This window comes from Microcaecilia unicolor, chromosome 10 (genome assembly GCF_901765095.1).
Source record: "Microcaecilia unicolor chromosome 10, aMicUni1.1, whole genome shotgun sequence".
NCBI lineage: Eukaryota > Metazoa > Chordata > Amphibia > Gymnophiona > Siphonopidae > Microcaecilia > Microcaecilia unicolor.
The window spans coordinates 27,451,457-27,473,066 of NC_044040.1; the positions used below are offsets into that span (position 1 = coordinate 27,451,457).

A 21,610-nucleotide genomic window follows, 5' to 3' on the forward strand; every position below is an offset into this window, starting at 1 on the left:
CCAGAGACACGGACCTCTTTTCCAAACCACTTGGTCCCTTTTTTGGGATAACTTGCCCTCTCAGGCAAGAAAACATCTGCTTAATTTGTGAACTCCCTTATTAGCAGTTTTGACTTGTGGCACCCTGGTGCAGTTAGGACTGATATGTACAAAGAAGGAACGGTGTTGGTGAAGGAAGGTAGCTTGGGAGATAATAAAGGGGGAGGGAGGTTTCAGACATGGTATATTGTGTTGCTATTATATCATTTATTGTTCATATTTGTACTTCGTATTTGTACTGACTTTGCTATGGTTGGTTGATCTTATATTCTAAATGCCAGTAAAAATGATTTAAATACATAAAACAGTGCTTCTATTCGTTCTACACCACTCATCCTCTGTTTTCTGTCTAATAACCAATTCCTAATCCACAGAAGGACATTACCTCCTATCCTATAACTTTTTAATTTTCTCAGGAGTGTCTGTATTACTCTAAAAGTACAGCCTGCTTACTTTATCACTACAGACCGCACAGAGAATAAATTACTGCAGATTCTTTTGGATTCATGTTGGGTAAATGAGACTTTTTATTAGAACTTTAAATGGAGGTTTTTTCAGAGCCATGGAAAATGACAAAGATATGCAAGAGAATGTAGTCACATGCTCTTGGTTTCAAGTAAACAAGCCACCGGCCAGATGGCTTATCTCTTGAACCTCGAACATGCCCCACTTCCCTTTTGCACAAAATAAATCAGAGACATTACTTCATCTTGTTTTGCAAGAAAAAATTAGTTTCAGTCAGAAAACAGGAACTTCAGAGTAGACTGTTTAGAGCAGAATTGAAAAAGAATCTTTAAAATCTTTAAAACTAGTAAAAAAGGCCCGTTTCTGACACAAATGAAACAGGCGCTAGCAAGGTTTTCCTCGGAGTGTGTATGTTTGAGAGAGTGTATGTGAGAGAGAGTGAATGTGCGAGTGTGTGTGTGTGAGAGAGAGAGAGTGAGTCTGGGTGCGAGTGTGTCTGTGAGAGAGTGTGTGTGAGAGAATGAGAGTGTATGCAAGTGCATATGTGAGACACAGTGTGAGGGAGAGAGAGTGTGTTTCGCACAGATACAGTGTGTGCGAGAGAGAGAGTGTGAGACACAGACTCTCTGTGAGACTGAGTGTATGAGACCAAGAGAGTGTGTGAGTGACTGTGTGACACATAGAGAGTGAATGTGATACAGTGTGAGACAGAGTGTGTGAGAGACAGTGAGTGAGAGAGAGAAAGACATTGACTGTGAGAGAGAGAGTGTGTGAGAGAGAGAGAGAGAGAGTGTGTGATAGAGATACCTCCCCCCCTCTCTGGTGTCGGGCCCCCCTCCCTCCCTCCCTCCCTCCCTCTGGTGTCAGCCCCCCCCCCCCCCCTCTCTCTCTGGTGTCTGAGCATTACTGTGCAGGACGCTGAACTCTGGCTGTGCTTCAAGGAACTGACCAATCCTGTTTAATAGAATGCACCTCCAACATTCTGAAGCCGAGAAACCTTGTGTGGTTGGTCACTTCTGCTTGTGACGAACCCGGAAGTACGTGATGTCGATTCAGGAGATGGATACAGACAGCAGGAATGCCTCAGCCATGCAGTCAGCTTCAGAATGTTGGAGGTGCATTTTATTATATAGGATATTCCATACAGTCTCTCAAGAGCAACTTTGTCAAAAGCTTTCTGAAAATCTAGATACACTACATCAACTGGCTCACCATTATCCACGTGTTTATTTACGCCTTCAAAGAAATGGAACAAATTGGTGAGTCAAGGCTTCCTTTGGCTGAACCCATGCTGACTCTGTCCCATTAAACCATGTTTGTCTATGTGTTCCGTAGTTATATTCTTTGTAATAGTTTCCCCAGCACTTAAATCAGGCTTACTGGTCTGTAATTTCTTGGATCACCCCTGGAACCCTTTTTAAGAATCAGCGTTACATTGGCCACCCTCCAATCTTCAGATACTACAGATGATTTTAAGAACAGGTTAAAGATGACTAACAACAGATCAGCAATTTCGTGTCTCAGTTCTTTCAGTTCTCTGAGGTGTATGCCATCCAGTCCAGGTGATTTATCATTCTTTAACTTGTCAGTTTTTCTCAGTACCTCTTCCAGATGCTTTATCACTCTTTAACTTTTCAATTTGGCTCAGTACATCTTCCAGGTTCCTGTTCCAAAATTCATATGAGATGGATGTCCATTTGTGACACACAGACTTGGACGTCCATATTCTGGGCTGGACTTCTTTTCAAAAATGCCACTCCACACCTCCTTCTTCAAGTCAGAAATTAGCAAAAATGACCTGAAGAAGAAGGTTTTGCCTTCAAAGGCTAATCAGAAAATGTATTAATTTAGTCCAATAAAAATGTAGTATCCTATCATTTTTTTATTTTTATTTTGTTACATTAATGGACCTGACAGTGCCTCAAGAAATATTGAAATACATTGGAATTTCTTACAGTCTTCCGTAAATCCATACCCTGGAATAACTTTATCCTGGAGTTTTTTGGCATCTCACTGTTGCCATGTTTAGACCTTTGCTTCAAGTTCACTTCATACAACAGAAATAGCTTGATATGTCATCCAAGAATATTACAATCAACTCAGGCACTGTGATTGGACACAAGTGGTCTCTATTTAACTTCTTATGGGCCTTATTAAGACAGTTTTTAGAAATGGAGCTAATTTGGGTTTGTAAGGGGAATGAAGACTTATGTAATCAAGATTTTGTGTTTTCTTATTTACTATTTGAATATTTCTCTGATCATTCACATTAAAATGTCTACTATGTTATGTAGATTAGGGAAACAAACTCCTGCTTGTTGTCTTTTGAACTATATTTTTTATACAGCAGAATGTAAAAAAAAAGTTTCCAAGGATGTGAAGACCTTTTCAAGGCACTGTAATCAGCTTTTTGCATATTTCCAAAAGCTCTTAATATAGCTGCACAAGCTACTGGGATTGTGGTTTAATCTGAGTAAGTCTGAATTTCCAATAAGAGCTCAATAGGATATTCCCCAATTAGCATATGACACTTAATCAAACTACAATATCCTGGGATTCTAGGGATATTTTTGAAAATTGTTTAAAAGGAGAAAAAGCCTCAATTATAAGGGATTACTCCGTCGTTGGTGCACCAACATAAGGGAGGTCCCTCATATCATCATGGGCAAAAAACTCCTTACTTAATCTAAAGCTACTGCTTAAAGCGTTTTCCAAGCTACTGCTTAAAACGTTTTCCAAAAAATATATATATTTGTAAACATACGGCTGCTGCTCAGTTACAAATCCTGTGCACTTATCTTTTAAGTCTTTTGGACACCTTCCACGGCCCGACTTTGGCCTAAGTTTCGAATCCTTCCTCAGGGTCTGTGGTGTCTGACTCTAAAGATCTAAAGATACAAAAACATATAACAAACGAATCTCTCAGAACATGACTTCATCAAATACATTTTCTAACTTAGTGGTTCTTACCAGGTACTATATAGTCTATTCTCTCTGGCTTCTCAAAGTTATCAAGATGGCCGCGCTTTATCTAAGCTGACGTAAGACGCCTCCAGCTGAGACCCTCCCTCTATAATGTCGATCAGCAGGAGTCGTCATAAATTTAAAGGTACAACGCCGGTTCAAAAGAACTTGTTCCATTTTATTTTAGTATTCATTCCATATGGATATAATGTATGTAACTTAAAGATCCAGCGTTCTTGTCTCAATAGAAGGAGTTTTCTATCTTCTCCTCCTATATGCCATTTAGGTTGTTGAAGGACAAAACATTTAAGACTCTCAAACAAATGTCCTTCTTTATTGCAGTGAGCTGCCAACGGTGCTGTAGTTTTCTTAATATTAATGTCACTTTTATGTTCAATTAATCTTGTAGAAAGTTTACGTGACGTCTGACCTATATATAATTTATTGCAACTGCAAATAACACAATAGACTACCCACTCTGATCGACAAGTCGTATTGTGTTGTAAAATATATTTTTTCTTTGATTGTGGGTCTATGAATTCTTTTATGTTAAGCATCATATCACACATATTGCATTCTCCACATCTGGTATGTCCCTTTTCATTTTGTTCTCGTGTAGTTAACATCTGTCTTAAAGCCGACGGGGCTAGGATCTCCTTTAAATTTCGACCTCTGCTGTAGGCAAGCCTTAACCGACTATGTTCAAGACCTGGCAATGTTTGTATAACATGCCAGTTTGATCTTATGGCATTAGCAATTTCATTTGCTCTCGTAGAGTAACGTAATACACATGTCAGTGTGTCCTGATCATCTTCTGCTTGGATTTGTCTTGGTGTAAAAAGAAACTCTCGATTATTGTATTTAGCTCTTCTATAAGCTTGTTGTATTACTTTACTAGGAAAACCTCTCTCCTTCAGTCTGCCACTAAGTTCTTTAGCTTTCCGTTTATATTCAGGCAAATCAGAGCATATGCGTCTATAGCGCAGAAATTGAGAAAAGGGTAAGCTATCTTTTAAATTTCTTGGATGACAACTATCATACTTTAATAGCGTATTTCTGTCTGTTCCTTTTCGGAAGACAGTAGTCTGAAATCCAGTGTCCGCCTTAGTCATGGATTCCGCAAAAAGGTGGGAAAATGTGGGATACAAATGCAATAAATAAATAAATAAATAAATAAAATCCAAAAAGGAGATAGTCTGTTTATCACATTGCATAGTAATAAAAAACGATTATCACTTCCTGAGCTAGTAGAGTCTGAATCTACACTATCGCTTCCTTCTTCAAAGGCAGGTTTTTGTTCAACACTCTCTTTATAGAGCCATGGATATACCAATTTGTTTTCATAGTCCTTCTCGTCTCGACAGAATTTTTTAACTTTCGTTTGATGGATCTCAAATCTTAAACGATCCATTTTATATTTAATCTCTTCTTGTTGTTTATTATACATCTCTAAAGATTCTTTTTGTTTTAAGAGGATATCCGTTGCATCTATATCTTTTTTAATCTGTGTCATCGTTTCCCGTGTTTTATCAATGATCAATACCATTAAATCGAGAGCACATTTGTTTAATATTCTTGCCCAATTTTGCAAGAATTGTTTATCTTCAAGGAAAAGTTTGGGTTCTTTAACAATACGCAGACCTCTAGGGATCAGTTCTTTTTTGCAATATTCTATCATTGTAGCATTATGAAGTTCAGCTTTAATAAGACGACGAGACAAATTTTGATATAAATTCCAGGATGCTGAAGGTGAGGTGTTATCCTTTAGCTGGAGGCGTCTTACGTCAGCTTAGATAAAGCGCGACCATCTTTATAACTTTGAGAAGCCAGAGAGAATAGACTATATAGTACCTGGTAAGAACCACTAAGTTAGAAAATGTATTTGATGAAGTCATGTTCTGAGAGATTCGTTTGTTATATGTTTTTGTATCTTTAGATCTTTAGAGTCAGACACCACGGACCCTGAGGAAGGATTCGAAACTTAGGCCAAAGTCGGGCCGTGGAAGGTGTCCAAAAGACTTAAAAGATAAGTGCACAGGATTTGTAACTGAGCAGCAGCCGCATGTTTACAAATATATATATTTTTTTGAAAACGTTTTAAGCAGTAGCTTGGAAAACGCTTTAAGCAGTAGCTTTAGATTAAGTAAGGAGTTTTTTGCCCATGATGATATGAGGGACCTCCCTTATGTTGGTGCACCAACGACGGAGTAATCCCTTATAATTGAGGCTTTTTCTCCTTTTAAACAATTTTCCAAAATATCCCTAGAATCCCAGGATATTGTAGTTTGATTAATCTGAGTAAGGACAGTCATACAGCAGTGGAGAATGGACATGTTGGAATAGTCTACCAAAATCTACAGATACGACAAGATTATCTGCTATGTTGTGAAAGAATTAAAATGTGGTAATGTAGACAGACATATTGATGATGGCATACAGTTACCATTCCTGCTGTCAGTTGAATAAATGGGAAAATGTGCAGACTTTTAGATGGTAGGAATAAACCTGATACTATATGTGGCTATAAGATTATGTCATAGATGAGATAATTGCTCCAGTTGATGGCTTAATAGCATTATGTAATGCTGTATAAGTTTATTTGAGAGACGGCGTGGATTATTCTGCGTAGAAGTTGTTTTGTTAGGATATAATGCTTTCTGGGGGTGATTTGTTAAAGCATTCTAATCTGTACTTCCATTACTGCAAGTTATTGCTCGTGTTAATTGCCACCTGCCTCATTATTTCCACTGGGGCTGATTCATAAAGAAATGCAGAATAACCCACAGTAACAGTAATGTGGGTTACTGTCAGTGGTGTGCTGGAGCCGGCTCACCAGACCTGTTTGTTATTTTTTAAAGAATTTATGGAACCAGTTATTAAACTTTAACAACCGCCTCCCAAAATTTGGGCTAGGGTGGCTCAGGTCCCTTCCTGGCAGCGTCAGCTCCAGCTGCCCTGTGGCTGGATGTCTCACTCCAACCCTCGCAGCAAAAGAAAAAAACAGCATGAAACCATGCGCAGGGCCTGCTCCCTTCCTCCTCCTCCTCCTCCAAAACAAGGAGTTACATCCTGAGGGGAGGGTGCTGCCCTGCCGATCCCAGCTGCGAGGGCGGCCTGATTTGGATGCTTCTCGGTTTCCACTTTTCACTCAGCTGTTTATCGTTGAAGAGGTCGGAGAGTGTGTGGGTCACTGTGCCGGTTGCCAAGGGAGCAGGAGTGGCAGTTATTGGACTCCATTTCCATCAAGCAGGGTCATCTTGGTGTGTCCAGTTGATTTACCTCTCTTCCAGCCAGTAGAGTTTCAGCCTACTCCTCGGATTCAACTTATAGCCTGCAGTACTTCTTACCAGCATATCTACGGACCATTTTAGACTTATTTACCCTTTCCCTATTATCTACTTTCCCTGTTTCCTCTATTCTATCTAATTTGATTGTAACCATGTCATCTCTGATCTGGCCATAGCCATTCAGTGCATTGTAAGCCACTTTGAGCTTGCAAAACTGGGGGGAAAACATGGGGTATAAATGTGCAAAATAAATAAATAAAAGACCCTCAAAGCAAACAGTCTTTTGAGCTGCTGCATCCGTGTTGTCATTCTTTAATGTTGGTAGCATTTTTATTTAGTCTCACTTATATGTTCAAACATGCCAGCTTTTCATAGGTAGAGTAGTAATTTGTTATAAATCATAATTAGTGTGTCATTTGGAGGAGGGGCTGGTTATAGGGACACTCTAGCACATGTTGTATTCGTGCCAGTGGCGTAGCAAGGGGGGAGGGCGGGGGGGGCGGTCCGCCCCAGGTGTCAGCTCAGGGGGGGGTGCTCCCTGCCAGCTCCCTTGCCTCGGATTCCGATATTTTTTTAATGGTAGGGAGCTGGTTGCACGGAGGAGGGTAGGCACTGGGTCGGGAGGGGGGGTGTCGATGGCCAAGGAGGGGTGTCATTGTGCTGTACCCGGGGGGGGGGGTGCAACGGTGAACCGCCCCGCCCCGGGTGGCAGCCCCCCTTGCTACGCCACTGATTCGTGCAGAGATTTTTTTTCTCCTGGTAAAGGGCAACCAAAACAGGCATCATGTTATAAGAATCAAGTGCTCAACATCCAGAGTTTCTATCTATTTATTTACTTATTTTAAGTTATTTATGACATTTATATGATATTATCCCACATTAAACATGAATTAGGTTCAAACCTGGGAGCATTTAAAATCTTTTTTTTTTCCTGTGCCTAGATCAAAAGAGAAATATACTTGGCATCCCTGCCAGCAAAAGTATGCCTAGCATGCCCGCATGGGGGGGAGGGGAGAATAAGGAATTGTTGCCCCCCAATCCACCTTGGGCCCCCCCCAAATTGTACGGCTGGCTATGCCCGGAGAGAGAGCCTGTTGTTAAAAATTTTCCAACACACCACTGGTTACTGTGCTTATTTAATCAGCCCCTATATGATGTAACAGATTTTTAAACTCAGTTTTAACTATGTACTATACGATGTGGTTTTATGTATATTGTTTGTGTATGATTTTACTGTTGTAAATTGCTTTAAGTAATTGTAGAAAGACTGATTGATGAGTTTAAATATAAATAAATAAGGAATGCCATAATATTTCTGGGATTCAGAAAGGGAAATTGAGAAATGAAGTGGCAGAAGAGAGGCAAGGGCAGGTAGACCTTCTACCTAGGGCAGCAGAATTTGGAAGGTGCTGGGACAGCAGGACTACAGCACTTAAAAGCTGCTGTGAGTTCAGCACAAGGCCTTTCAGCACATGCCTGACTCAAGCCCTGCTGCGTACTGCCCCTCCAACAGGATGTTTGCATCAGAGGGGACAGATATGGCAGGCCTTGAGTGCAGAAGTAGAGTTTGGCAGCAGCAGGACCAGCAAGGGAAAAGGAAGAGAAGGAAATGCTGAGCAGGGGGGTGGGGGGGGGGTAGTACCTGCATAGATAAAGCTCTGGTCATATTCCAAAAGTCAGCGGCGTACCAAGGGCAGGGCGGTGGGGGCGGTCCGCCCCTGGTGCATGCTGCTGTGGGGGGGGGGGGGGGTGCAGAAAGCAGCCGCGTGCCTGTCGGCTCCGCTGGTTCCCTGCTCCCTCTGCCCCATAACAGGTTACTTCCTGTTCCGGGGCAGAGGGAGTAGGGAGCCAGCGGGTCCAAGAGCCGCGCGGCTGCTCCAAGCAGCTAAAAATGCACCTGGGGGGGTGGGGTTGTCATTGCACCGGGGGGGGGGGGGGACGTGCTGCACCCGGGGGGGGGGGGGGGTGTGCGCATCGGTGATCCGCCCCGGGTGGCAGCCAACCTAGGATCGTCACTGCCAAAAGTCAGTAATCACCAGGTCTCCAGTCCAAATTCAAAAAGCACAGAGGAAACCTGTTTTTCCAAAACTTGGCCAGGCTGGGTTCTGTTCCCAATAAAGTTGCCATTTCTGTGTTTGTCCTTCCTTGGATCACTGCTGCTGTTTGCTTGTCTGTTCTACTTCTGCAGTAGACTGTCTCCTGTTTGTTTCTACAGATCAGTCAAATATCATTTATAATTAGATGATGATCAGGTGTAACCTGTTTATAAATATGTTTGGCTAAAAGCAGTGCTATAATGTTTCACTGACAAGAGGATAAAAAACACAAGTTGATGTCAGCTGAACTAGATCCATGATTAAAATTCTAGGGAGCCAGCGTGCAAAATTGTGTTATTAATGCAAGTGTTAACGCGTGATAAGTGCTTTGTTGTACTTAGCTCCGGGAAGACTACTTCCTAATGGATGTGTAAAATAATCTTAAAAATGTGTAACGTGTTAAATGTATTGTATCATGTGTTAAATTGGGGCAAAGTTCGTGGGTAACAAGTATTCATGGACTTCGAACCAATGTGAACAGTTAGAAAATTACTCCCTAAACGCAGATTCTTGTGTTAACTAATATGTTTAGATTAATGCTGCACTTAGCACAAAAATTTAGCTATATATTACGAATTTAATGCATTAGTAAACTGACCCCTAGTTTATTGGTCTCTCTTCTGTATCATGGTATGATATCGTAGAGAACATATCAAAAGAAAATTATGATATTTTGTCATTTTGCCGCTCAAAGTAATAATGAGTGTGATCAAATGATTTATTTGCAAAATATTTAATATCATCCAGGCAAGATTTATCTCAGCAGTGCATGCATAATTAGGAATTATATAGGCCACGTGAAAACCAGGCAAGCGGTGTCTCTGTAGTAAAAAGGGATGCACAATAAGAAGTTCAAATTTATTTCCATATATAGCACTAGGCACCCCATTTCCTCTGCCTTCTTCCCTTCTACCCAGATTCCCCAAGCTCCATCAGCTAAAGAAATCCCAGTCTGCTAAAGCATGGCAGTCGGCAGTAGCATGTTGACCTACTGATGCTGGCTTTATAAGCATGCACAGTTCTCGCTTGTGAACTAAGCGTGCATGAGAATTAAGCATGCTTTTGATGCCAGCATCAGCAGCTCAACCTGCTGCTGCTGTTTATCACACTTAAGCTGACCCAGGCAGCTCTGGATTTCTTTATCTGGCAGACACGGGGAATCCCTGCCAGCTACATGATTGGTGTACCTGATGCTAGATGGGTCTGAAGCAAAATTAGATGAGCCCAGGCCCACCCATAGCTGCACCCCTGCTACCCGAGAAAGACTGTTTAGAAAGTTTCCTTTGGAAATAATGTATTGTGATGCAGTTTCAAGTTGACTTATTTTCTGTACTGTATTTCCCTGTGGTGCTTCTAATGTTGTGCAATAAGGAGACAGAAATTCAACTTTGTTGATTTAGATATTTTTTGTGTGTATTAAATGGAACTTAATTTTTTGACTCTTGTTTTTCTCAGTCACATAAACAGAAGAACTCAGTTTGAAAACCCTGTCCTAGAAGCCAAAAGGAAGCTACAGCAGCATAATATGCCCCTCGCAGAACTTGGATCTCAGCCCATGCAGGCCCAAGGTTTTCGAGGTACACAAGCGCACCAGCAGAATAGCTTCCCAAGGGATTGACACTATTGCTTATTATTATAATGATGCTTTTATCTTACCATGATTAGCATGATTATGAGTAGGGATTTTATTTTGTAATAGTCTGTTGCCACTGTTCTCCGTGCTTCTTCTGAGCTAATCCATCTAACAAGCACAAATTAATTAAAGCATCAATCATTGTTCTTTAGCAACGCAAGAGAATATTGTGTGTTGATAGGGTGAAGATTAATGTGGTGAAAATGAACCCTACCATAAACTATCTCTATTCATCTTGCCTAAATGAGGTTTTCGGGGGGGGGGGGGGGGGGGGGTTGCTCATGATCTTGTCCTAAGATTGTTTTTTTTTCCTTCTTCTTCTTACAACAACAGAAAGCTCTTTCTCAGCATTAATTGGATCTATATACATCCAGCCTTACCTTGACCTTGGTGATTTTGTAGTATGAATGATCCCACCCAATACTGAAGTGGCGGTGTCAGATAGTATGGGCTGTATGAACTTGTCAGTCTTGTAAAACTAATGGAACAGGTTGCCTTCGAATCTTTTCACCTTTTCTATAGTTGTTTCACAAACTAAAACACAGAAGAGAGCGAAAGAGAGAGTGAGTTTCTCTAGGAGCAAGTTGAGGCTCATTCCCACTTGCAAATCATTTTCCGCCTTATATATGAAAACGTTGTGTTCAAAGTGGATGTGCAATGAAGGGCACAGAACTATCTCACTGGATGTAAATGCCATTTGGCAGAACAAGAACTAGTGAAACTCTACGTGCAGAGCATTAAACTAATTATAATTGCAATTAAAAAAAAAAAAAAGAAGAAGCCATGTAATAAGCATTCATTTTGAACCAGATTCAGACTGGTGGGCAGGGGAGAGATACAGTGCACACTGAGAAAAGTGCATTTGGACAATCTATCGTCTCAACAAATTTGGATCAGCTGGGGAGACCCATACAGCCCCGTTTTAGATAGAATATAGAAAGAGTGGAGGAGTGGCCTAGTGGTTAGGGTGGTGGACTTTGGTCCTGAGGAACTGAGTTCGATTCCCACTTCAGGCAGCTCCTTGTGACTCTGGGCAAGTCACTTAACCCTCCATTGCCCCATGTAAGCCGCATTGAGCCTGCCATGAGTGGGAAAGCGCGGGGTACAAATGTAACAAAAATAAAATAGATACTATTGGAGATTCTACATGGAATGTTGCTACTATTGGAGATTCTACATGGAATGTTGCTATTCCACTAGCAACATTCCATGTAGAAGGCTGCGCAGGCTTCTGTTTCTGTGAGTCTGATGTCCTGCATGTACGTGCAGGACGTCAGACTCGCAGAAGCCTGCGTGGCCACATTGGTGATCTGCAAGGGCCGACTTCTACATGGAATGTTGCTAGTGGAATAGCAACATTCCATGTAGAATCTCAAATAGTAGCAACAGTGGAGGAGTGGCCTAGTGGTTAGGGTTGTGGACTTTGGTCCTGGGGAACTGAGGAGCTGAGTTCGATTCCCACTTCAGGCACAGGCAGCTCCTTGTGACTCTGGGCAAGTCACTTAACCCTCCATTGCCCCATGTAAGCTGCATTGAGCCTGCCATGAGTGGGAAAGCGCGGGGTACAAATGTAACAAAAAAAAAAAAAAGTAGAATTGATACATCTAGGACAGGCTGTGTACAGTTCCGGTATTATTTTAGAAAAGGATCCGCCGATGTAGAGCCTTTTCTAATATATATACAGGCGTGAACGTGTAGCAGGAATACACATTGTACAAAGACACATGTTCACTGAATACCTGAATGGAGAAAACGCAGCAATTTACATGTGTAAGTGCCAGCAGGTATGTGTAGAAGGTGAAAATTGGTATTCCACACTCTACATGTGTAAATGTCAGCAATTCCTTTTTGTATTCAGGTACAATAGGTATTTTCCTGACCCCAGGAAGTTTAGAGTCACGTGTGTGCCTGAGGCAATGGACAGTTAAATGACTTGCCCATAAGTACATCCATGACCTCCTCCCCCCCCATCACTTGCCCAGGATCATAAGGAGCATACAGTGGATTTGAACCAGGCTCCCCTGCTTCTCAGCCCACAGTTCTATCCATTATGCTAGTCCTCCACATACATGTGTTTGTCTCCCATTTTGAGTAGAGGAGTGTGGTAGCCGTGTTAGTCCACTCTTAAGGTTATCAATAGAAATCAAACAAAATAAAACATGGAAAAGAAAATAAGATGATACCTTTTTTATTGGACATAACTTAATACATTTCTTGATTAGCTTTCGAAGGTTGCCCTTCTTCGTCAGATCGGAAATAAGCAAATGTGCTAGCTGACAGTGTATATAAGTGAAAACATTCAAGCATTACTATGACAGTCTGACAGGGTGGGAGGATGGGGGTGGGTCGGAGGTATGCATGGGGACATCAAAGCATATCATTGATATTCTAACAGGATGGGTGTGGATAGGTGAGGGGAGGGTGATCAACAGAGACATACAGCTTTATGGTTTATAATGGGCTAGGAACCCCAGATCCTTGTTAAGTCCTTTCTGTTGGGTGTTAAAATATTCAATCATTCTGACTTCAAAGGTCTTACATTCTTGTATGGTTTTAAAGTTACCTTTCAGTATTCTCACTGTGAAATCACTGGTACAGTGTCCTGGTTCTGTGAAGTGCTGTCCCACCGGAACCGGATGCACGAGCCAAGCTTCATACTCATCCCCACATGCGGGACATGCCAGTGCCACAGACCGGCTAGAGCGGCACCATGCCTCCCTGTGTTGTAGAATGACCACACAGACCGAGATACAGGAACTGGAATGGCGAACAGAGAGCTAAGGATCCTCACACTGACACCCGAGACTCAGCAATACCAGAGAGCACCCGAGAGTACCCAATAACACAGTCACAGAAATAGAAATTGTGACCGAACCACCCAGCTGCCACCAAACCTGCTATGCTGGCCGCTACCCCCCTCTTGCATACCCCAAAAACAACCAGCAGATGGGTCAGCACTGGGGAGGGACAGCGATGGTGTAGCCAAGAGCCTCTGCTCTCACCCTGGATATAAAGAGCCCCTGGATCTACCACAAATCTGAGGAAAGCAACGCACAATGGCACAAAATGATACAAAAATATAAATCTGATGACAGGAAAGCCAAAGCTAAGTATTATAAAGACAAGGTTGGGGGTCACCAGCTAAACTTAAAAAAAACCTCTTCAAACTGATAAATGGCCTGCTAGACACACAGGATCTAACAGTGGACAACAGACAACATCCCTCAGCCCAAGAGCTGGCCAACTACTTCAAACAGAAAATCTCCACCATAAAAAGAGGCCTACCCACCCCCATGATCAACATGGAAGAGTACCTAGATATAAGAAAAGCACACAGGACACCCTGCCAGCAGACGGAACATGGACAACTTCCACACCTCCCTCCACAAATGTGGTTAAAAATTTCATGATCAGGTATGCAAAATCACAATGCCTACTAGATACTTGCCCAAATTTCCTGTTAAAGAAAGCCCCAGATGCATTGATACACTGCCTAATGAAACATATCACATCCATGTTTCACCAGGGCCAATTACCCAAAGAGAAAGGAGGCATTACCCTAAGCCTCATCCTAAAAAAACAGCAAGATTGCGCGAGATGTAGTTTCGAACTACAGACCTGTGGCCTCTATCCCCCTACTAACCAAGGTAATGAAAGGCGTAGCCACAAATCAACTTATAGAATACATGACACACTTTTCCATACTGCGTAACTCTCAGTCGGGCTTCCAACCAAGCCATAGCACAGAAACCATTCTAACATCTCTGGTGTCAGAACTGAGAAAAGAGATCAGCACAAGTTGACATGTCATCAGCTTTTGATTTGGTAGACCATGGGCTGCTATTAAACAGGCTAGACAACATAGGGATAGGAGGCAAGGTTCTATCTTGGTTTGAAGGATTCCTGAGCAGCGGATCCCACAAAGTGAAGATGTCAGGATCCCTATCAGCGGAATGAACTCCAGACTGTGGAGTACCTCAAGTTTCTCCCATCTCTCCTTCATTATTCAATATTCTGATGACCCCCTTGTGTCACAAACTAGAAAAAACAGCTTTAAAGCATACATTTATGCGGATGATGTAACCATATGCATCCCCTTTGTTGATGACATCATGACTGCACTGAGTGAAATCAGACGGGCACTTGACCTGATGAAATCCTGGGCCATGACTCTCAAACTAAAACTCAAGAGAGAAAAAACGAAGTTCATGCCGATAACCTGCCCTTCCAAACCATTACTAAGTAACAAAATTCACATCGACCACCCTAGAGACCAAAGTAAAAAGTGCTAGGAATACTGAATGACCAACATCTAACACTAGAACAGCAAGTATCAGCCTTTACATCAAAAGTATTCAAATCCATATGGAAACTACGACAACTAAGAGCATTTTTCTCTAAACCCACCTTCCACATTCTAGTCCAAAGTGGTCTATACGAGATGCAGAGAATACATGCTCAAAAAACTACAAACCGCACAAAACATCTCTGCAGGCCTAATCTGCAGCACATCCAAATATGACCATGCAACACCACTGCTGCAACATGTACACTGGCTACCAATAAGAGTAAGGGTAATTTTCAAAATTTGCACTTTCGTCCACCAGACGACAGCGCACCAAGTTACATGATGTCACTAGTAGAACTACCGCACCCAATCCTCAAGGAGAAACTGAGAGACTGCCTCATCGTTCACCCTCCCAGCTGTAAAGGGATAGTCTACAAAACAGCCCACACCACAAACTTCCCATTCAACATGGCCAGATGGTGGAATGCTCTGCCCAAGGGCAAACGTCACAATATCAGTTACTAAAGCTTTCGCAAAAAATTGAAAACATTTTTGTACAAGAAATTCATGCTGATCGATGAGACCTAATGACAGACAGCTCAACACACTACAACCAAATCATGTCACCACACACCCCACCCCAGACATGTTAAATTGTCTGCCTATCTTTTTTCCCCCTTCTCTCCCAAATCTAAACGTGTATATCTGCTTAAGCTATCCAAGTCAACCCAGCCTCGATGCGTATTCCTGATCAACTTAATGTAAGTCACACAGAACTGAGTCTGCGACTTGAACGCGTGTGGGATATAAATCCAATAAAGTAAAACCAGGCCTAAATACCTGTGCCTAAGTTAGGCACAGATAGGGTGTATTTTATAATAGTGAACATAGTTTCTTGAAACACCCACAACCCGCCCATGGCCATGCCCCCTTTTCAACTGCACACATTAGAACTTACACGCACCCCGTTATAAAATACACCTAGAAAGTTGAATGTGTTAATTCTAATTAAAGCCAATTAGTGTGACTAATTGATTAAGTACCAATTATCAGTGCTGATTGGCTTGTTAATCAATTAAGTTATGTGCGGCCAAATTAGCGCACACAACTTAAGACGCCATATATAGAATTTGGGAGTTTATGAATTCTTCATTAATTTTTTAAATCATTTTCCTTCAATTTTATAAATATTGTTTTTTATATTTCTATCAATTTTTCAACGCGCACACGTATCCAAAGTTAAAGGTTCTATTGAATTAGCAGAAAAAGCCAGCACTTAGGTTAGCACCTGATGAGACCCATTTCACCTTCTACTCTGGCTTCATCTGGGGTCATTTATTGTGCAAACTGTGCTTCAAATTTTTAAATCCGCAAACCAAAAAATATAACTTTTAGCTATCTTATTGACATCATTTTACAAAGAAAGTTACAACATCATGTCTTACCCACAACACAATGACACCTTCGGCTCTCAATAGTCCTACGTGGTGCTGCACTCTCTAGCTATTCATACATGCAGCTGTTCCCCCCCCCCCCCCCCCCTCTCCCCAGGACCTCTGTTATTGATGGTAATATGCAAACTGAATACCTTCCAAAATAGCAAACAGTAACATAATACAACATATTAAAACAGTATTGCAGTATTTTGGAAATATATGCAGGCACTTTAACACTTGACTTTCATTCAGCCATAGCACCTCAGTCTACCATCTTCCAATTGACCAAGTGAACAGTGGTGTCCAGCAGCACTGTAACAGAAAATCCTGTGATTAATGGCAACCATAAAATAATTTTCCTATCAGTTTTTTTAGTAGGTTGCCTGGCTACCAGGCTTCAGATTTGCTGGCCTTTAGTTTACTGCCTGGCATGACCCCTTGAGCTTAGATCTTACACCAATGCAGCACTGTCTCGACATAGTTGCTAAATGGCTCACTGTTCATCGTCTTATCCTGAATTCAGGTTAAACCATTTGGTCCTGGATTACCAGCCACCCATCTTACCCTGCTATCCCTCCTTACATTGCTGGCCCTCCAGTTACCCTTATGGACACATTCAAATACTTAGGCATCCTTTTTGACCATTGACACTCAAATTACCTTGATTGTAAGTTCCTGTTCTATGTCATTATTCCACTTTCCCATTCTGCATACCGGCTTAGATAATTTTATCTGGGGCAACGGAGGGTTAAGTGACTTTACCCAGAGTCACAAGGAGCTGCAGCGGGAATCGATCCCAGGCCTGGACCAAAGTCCGCCGCACTAACCTCTGTAATGTGATCTTTGACAGCCTTCCAAACTACTTGATTAAGCGCCTACAATCTGTCCAAAACATTACTGTTCGAATTCTATCGCATGCAACAAAATGTAATCAGATTACCCCCTTACCAATCGGTCATCATTGACTGCCCACAGCTTTTAGGATTCAGTCCAAAATTATTGCCCTGGATCATGAGGCAATTTGCACTGACATTCCACTATATCTCTCTTCACTGATTATGTCCTGTACCCCAGTTTGAATTCTTCACTCAGCCCAAGAATTTTGGCTCTCTGTCCTTTCAGTTTGTTTTGCTGGCCTTGAATCCATTAGGCAGTCAGCTTTCTTTTACCCTGCTCCTTGTCTGTAGAATACTATCCTTGTGCCTTTGTGTATTGAGCCCATTCAAAATTCAGATCTGGTCTGAAGACTTATTTATTCATGAAAGCCTTTGGTGAGATACTGGAAGTCATGGACAGCTAAAACTGCTGGAATTCACTTCCTGTATCCTTTGTTCTTACTGTCTTCCTACAAGGCATTCTATGCCACCTCTTGGTATAGATAACTACTTTTTGCACCTGTCACTTTGACTGCTAAATGTCCTATTAATAGCATTCATTTTTACTTTTCTTATTATTAAAACAAAATTATCTACGGCAAAGTCCCAGGATACATGACAAACCTCATAGACCTACCAACCAGAAACAGAACCGGATCATCACGAACATACCTAAACCTCCACTACCCAAATTGCAAAGGACAAATACAAAGCAACCTATGCATCCAGCTTCTCCTATATAAGCACACAACTATGGAACGCACTGCCAAAAGCTGTGAAAACAATCTATGACCATCTAAACTTCAGGAAATTACTAAAAACCAACCTGTTCAAAAAGGCTTACTCTACCGACCCAACATAAATGCCCAGACTCGGCAACACAGCAAAACCAATGATCGTACTGGACAATATACAACCTTCCCTCTTCTCGCCCCCCCATGGTGCCTGAAATGCACCTACCTTTCTCGACCACAACATAACCTTGTATTTGTTTCTCTCTACCGTACTTGGCAAACGCCTTTACGGTACTTTGTAAGCCACATTGAGCCTGCAAATAGGTGGGAAAATGTGGGATACAAATGTAACAAATAAATAAATAGGGGGAATTAAAAAAAAAAAAAAAAAAGGTGGAAATATTTTTTTCACTCAGCGAATATTTAAGCTCTGAAACTCTGCCAGAGGATGTAGTAACAGCAGTTAGCATAACTGGGGGTTAGACAGGTTTCTGGAGGAAAAGTCCATAGTCTGCTATTGAGACAGATATGGGGAGGCTACTACCTGCCCTGGGATTGGTAGCATGGAATGTTTCTACCAGTTGGGTTTCTGTCAGATACTTGTGACCTGCCTTGGCCACTGTTGGAAACAGGATACTGTGCTAAATTTTGGTCTGATCCATTACGGCTATTCATATGTCATGTTCTTCTTGTTATTTTGTAAACCACTTTGATTGATTTTACTGCAAAGCAGTCTATTAAACCTAAATAAACATAAAACTGAGCAGTAGGTGTGCATGATCAGAGTGTTTCTATGGAAAAAAAAAAGCATAAGCATTAAACAAGAATATATGCAAATAAAATCATAAATGATTTTTTAAAAAGCCCTATAACAAAACCAGCTACACTGAATTTGCAAAACTAGATGTGTTTTGAGCAGGGTTGGAAAATAATGCATGTAGATCATGTTTTCAAATTTGTGCATGTTATTTTGTATACAAAGAGGGGCATAATCGAACGGGGCGCCCAAGTTTTCCTGAGGGCGTCCTCGCCGGACGTCCTCGGGAAGGGGCGGGGAAACCCATATTATCGAAACAAGATGGGCATCCATCTTTCATTTCAATAATACAGTCAAGGACGCCCAAATCTTGACATCCCTAGAGATGGTCGTCCTTAGACTTGGTCGTTTCTGAATTTTGGCGATAATGGAAACCAAGGACGCCCATCTCAGAAACGACCAAATGCAAGCCCTTTGGTCGTGGGAGGAGCCAGCCTTCGTAGTGCACAGGTCCCCCTGACATGTCAGGACACCAAGCGGGCACCCTAGGGGGTACTACAGTGGACTTCATAAATTGCTCCCAGGTACATAGCTCCCTTACCTTGTGTGCTGAGCCTCCCAAAACCCACTACCCACAACTGTGTACTACCATAGCCCTTACGGGTGAAGGGGGGCACCTAGATGTGGGTACAGTGGGTTTGTGGTGGGTTTTGGAGGGCTCACATTTACCACCACAAGTATAACAGGTAGGGGGGGAATGGGCCTGGGTCCACCTGCCTGAAGTGCACTGCACCCACTAAAACTGCTCCAGGGACCTGCATACTGCTGTGATGGACCTGAGTATGACATTTGAGGCTGGCGCAAAATATTTTGAAAGGTTTTTTTGAGGGTGGGAGGGGTTTAGTGACCACTAGGGAAGTAAGGGGAGGTCATCCCTGATTCTCTCTGGTGGTCATCTGGTCAGTTCGGGTACCTTTTTATGCATTGGTCATAAGAAAAACAGGGCCAGGTAAAGTCGTCCAAGTGCTCGTCAGGGATGCCCTTTTTTTTCCACTATGGGGCGAGGACGTCCATGTGTTAGGCATGCCCAAGTCCCGCCTTCGCTACTCCTCCTACACGCCCCTGTGAACTTTGGTCGTCCCCGCGATGGAAAGCAGTTGGGGACGCCCAAAATTGGCTTTCGATTATACCGATTTGGCAGACCCTGTGAGAAGGATGCCCATCTTCCGATTTGTGTTGAAAGATGGGCATCCTTCTCTTTCGAAAATGAGCCTGTCTGTCTCTCTTCCGCTGTTCTGTGTCGAGACCCAGATGATTGAGTTAACGTGATAACCAGGACCTCAGCACACAGGAGCAGGAGAGCAACAGACTGAGGGAGGCACAGACGCAGGAAGGTAAGGGGCTGGTGTGGTGGTGGCCTGAGAGGACAGAGGGTGGCAGTGGCCCGAGTGGGGGGGGGGGGACAGTGGCGGCCCTGCCATGCCCTGCCCCAGGCCTGGCTCTGTCTCTTGGCGGCCCTGATGCAAATGTACACATATCTGCAAAAGTGCCAGCAGGGTACTCTCACATACCCCTGGATCCTATAAAAGGCATGCAAATTTCCGTGCGCACGTAACTAAATTGGCTAACTAACCAAACAGCGCCAATATGTGCTAACAATCAATTATTGCTGTTAATTGTCAGCAATTTGGGTTTGCACGCACATCTTGCTATGCACTATTTTAGATCCGTGCACAAAGGGGGTGTGGCCATGGGAGTAGCACGGGTGGATCAGGGGTGTTCACTAAAGATGCGTGCAGTAGATTTACACACCAGGATTTATACCAGGTTTCATCTGGTATAAATCCTCACTCCCAAAGTTTGGCATTGAAATCAGCTCTAAGCGCTATTTTATAAACGGCGGCCGAATCAGAGCAGCTTTTATAGAATAGCACTCTGCGCAGATGTTTTTTCGGTGCCAAATTTTGAGCACCATTGACTGGATCTAGTCCATAGCATGTAAAAGCAAGGGAGTCGTACACATGGGCAGGACATGGGTGAGGTTTCCACTTCCATACGTAACTAACAGAATATGTGCATCCTCGCCACACCTCTATGGCTCAATGGCTGCTGTAAGTGCGGGTGCCTAAACATTCGGCGTGGTATTCTGTAATGGAATCTGGGCTCCCAGGTGCTGTTATCAAATAGGGCTCATACTGCAAGGCCTTGGGGGTGCCTAAGTGGAGCAGCCCAAATTAGTGTAGAGCTTTTGTAAAGTAGGCACCGGTGCGAAGCTGAAGGGACAATCCACATAGGCACCATTTCATTTGAAATTAATCTGAGGAGGCGACTGCGCCTCTGCAGCTATGCCTCTGTCCCAATTATACAATTATGCCCCATAGCAGCTATATATTACTGCTATATGTATACCTACCAATCTATGTATGCTCAACAATGCAGCCTGTGTGGATAGTGGTGCTCAATATACTTTTTTTTTTAAACACTGCAGCTGGTATTGTAAAAAAAACAAAACAAAACTGCCCACCATCACATCTAAATATTGATCAATATGTGAGTAGTGGTGATGTTCAGCTGCTAAATGAGTAACTTTATTTCAGGCTTGTTAAATGAAACAGATAGTGCTGGCACAGTCACGACTCTACATGTATAATCAGTGCCGCTAGCTTTTTGAATAGTAGCGCAGAACATACATGTTAAGATAAGTGCAGTGCTGGCGTTTAAGAAGTACCGTGACCACCTGATTTCTACTGCTGCCAGAAGTGCTCCCTATCCTTGCCTCACTATTGATCCTAACTTTACTATCAAGGTTTGACTGATGTTTTCAGCTACATATTTTCATAATCATGTAAGCCGCATTGAGCCTGCCATGAGTGGGAAAGCGCGGGGTACAAATGTAACAAAAATAAAATAGATACTATTGGAGATTCTACATGGAATGTTGCTACTATTGGAGATTCTACATGGAATGTTGCTATGCCACTAGCAACATTCCATGTAGAAGGCTGCGCAGGCTTCTGTTTCTGTGAGTCTGACGTC

General features: G+C 42.5%; 1 protein-coding gene across 1 annotated transcript in view; it reads left to right on the forward strand.

The window, feature by feature from the left end:
* MAGI2 (membrane associated guanylate kinase, WW and PDZ domain containing 2) overlaps window positions 1-21,610 on the forward strand; it is a 1,230,330-nt gene that overhangs the window by 870,005 nt on the left and 338,715 nt on the right. The window contains exon 8 of the mRNA XM_030216294.1: window positions 10,307-10,428. Within this exon, the coding sequence (XP_030072154.1) occupies window positions 10,307-10,428 (122 nt within the window). The remainder of the gene's footprint in view (window positions 1-10,306; window positions 10,429-21,610) is intronic.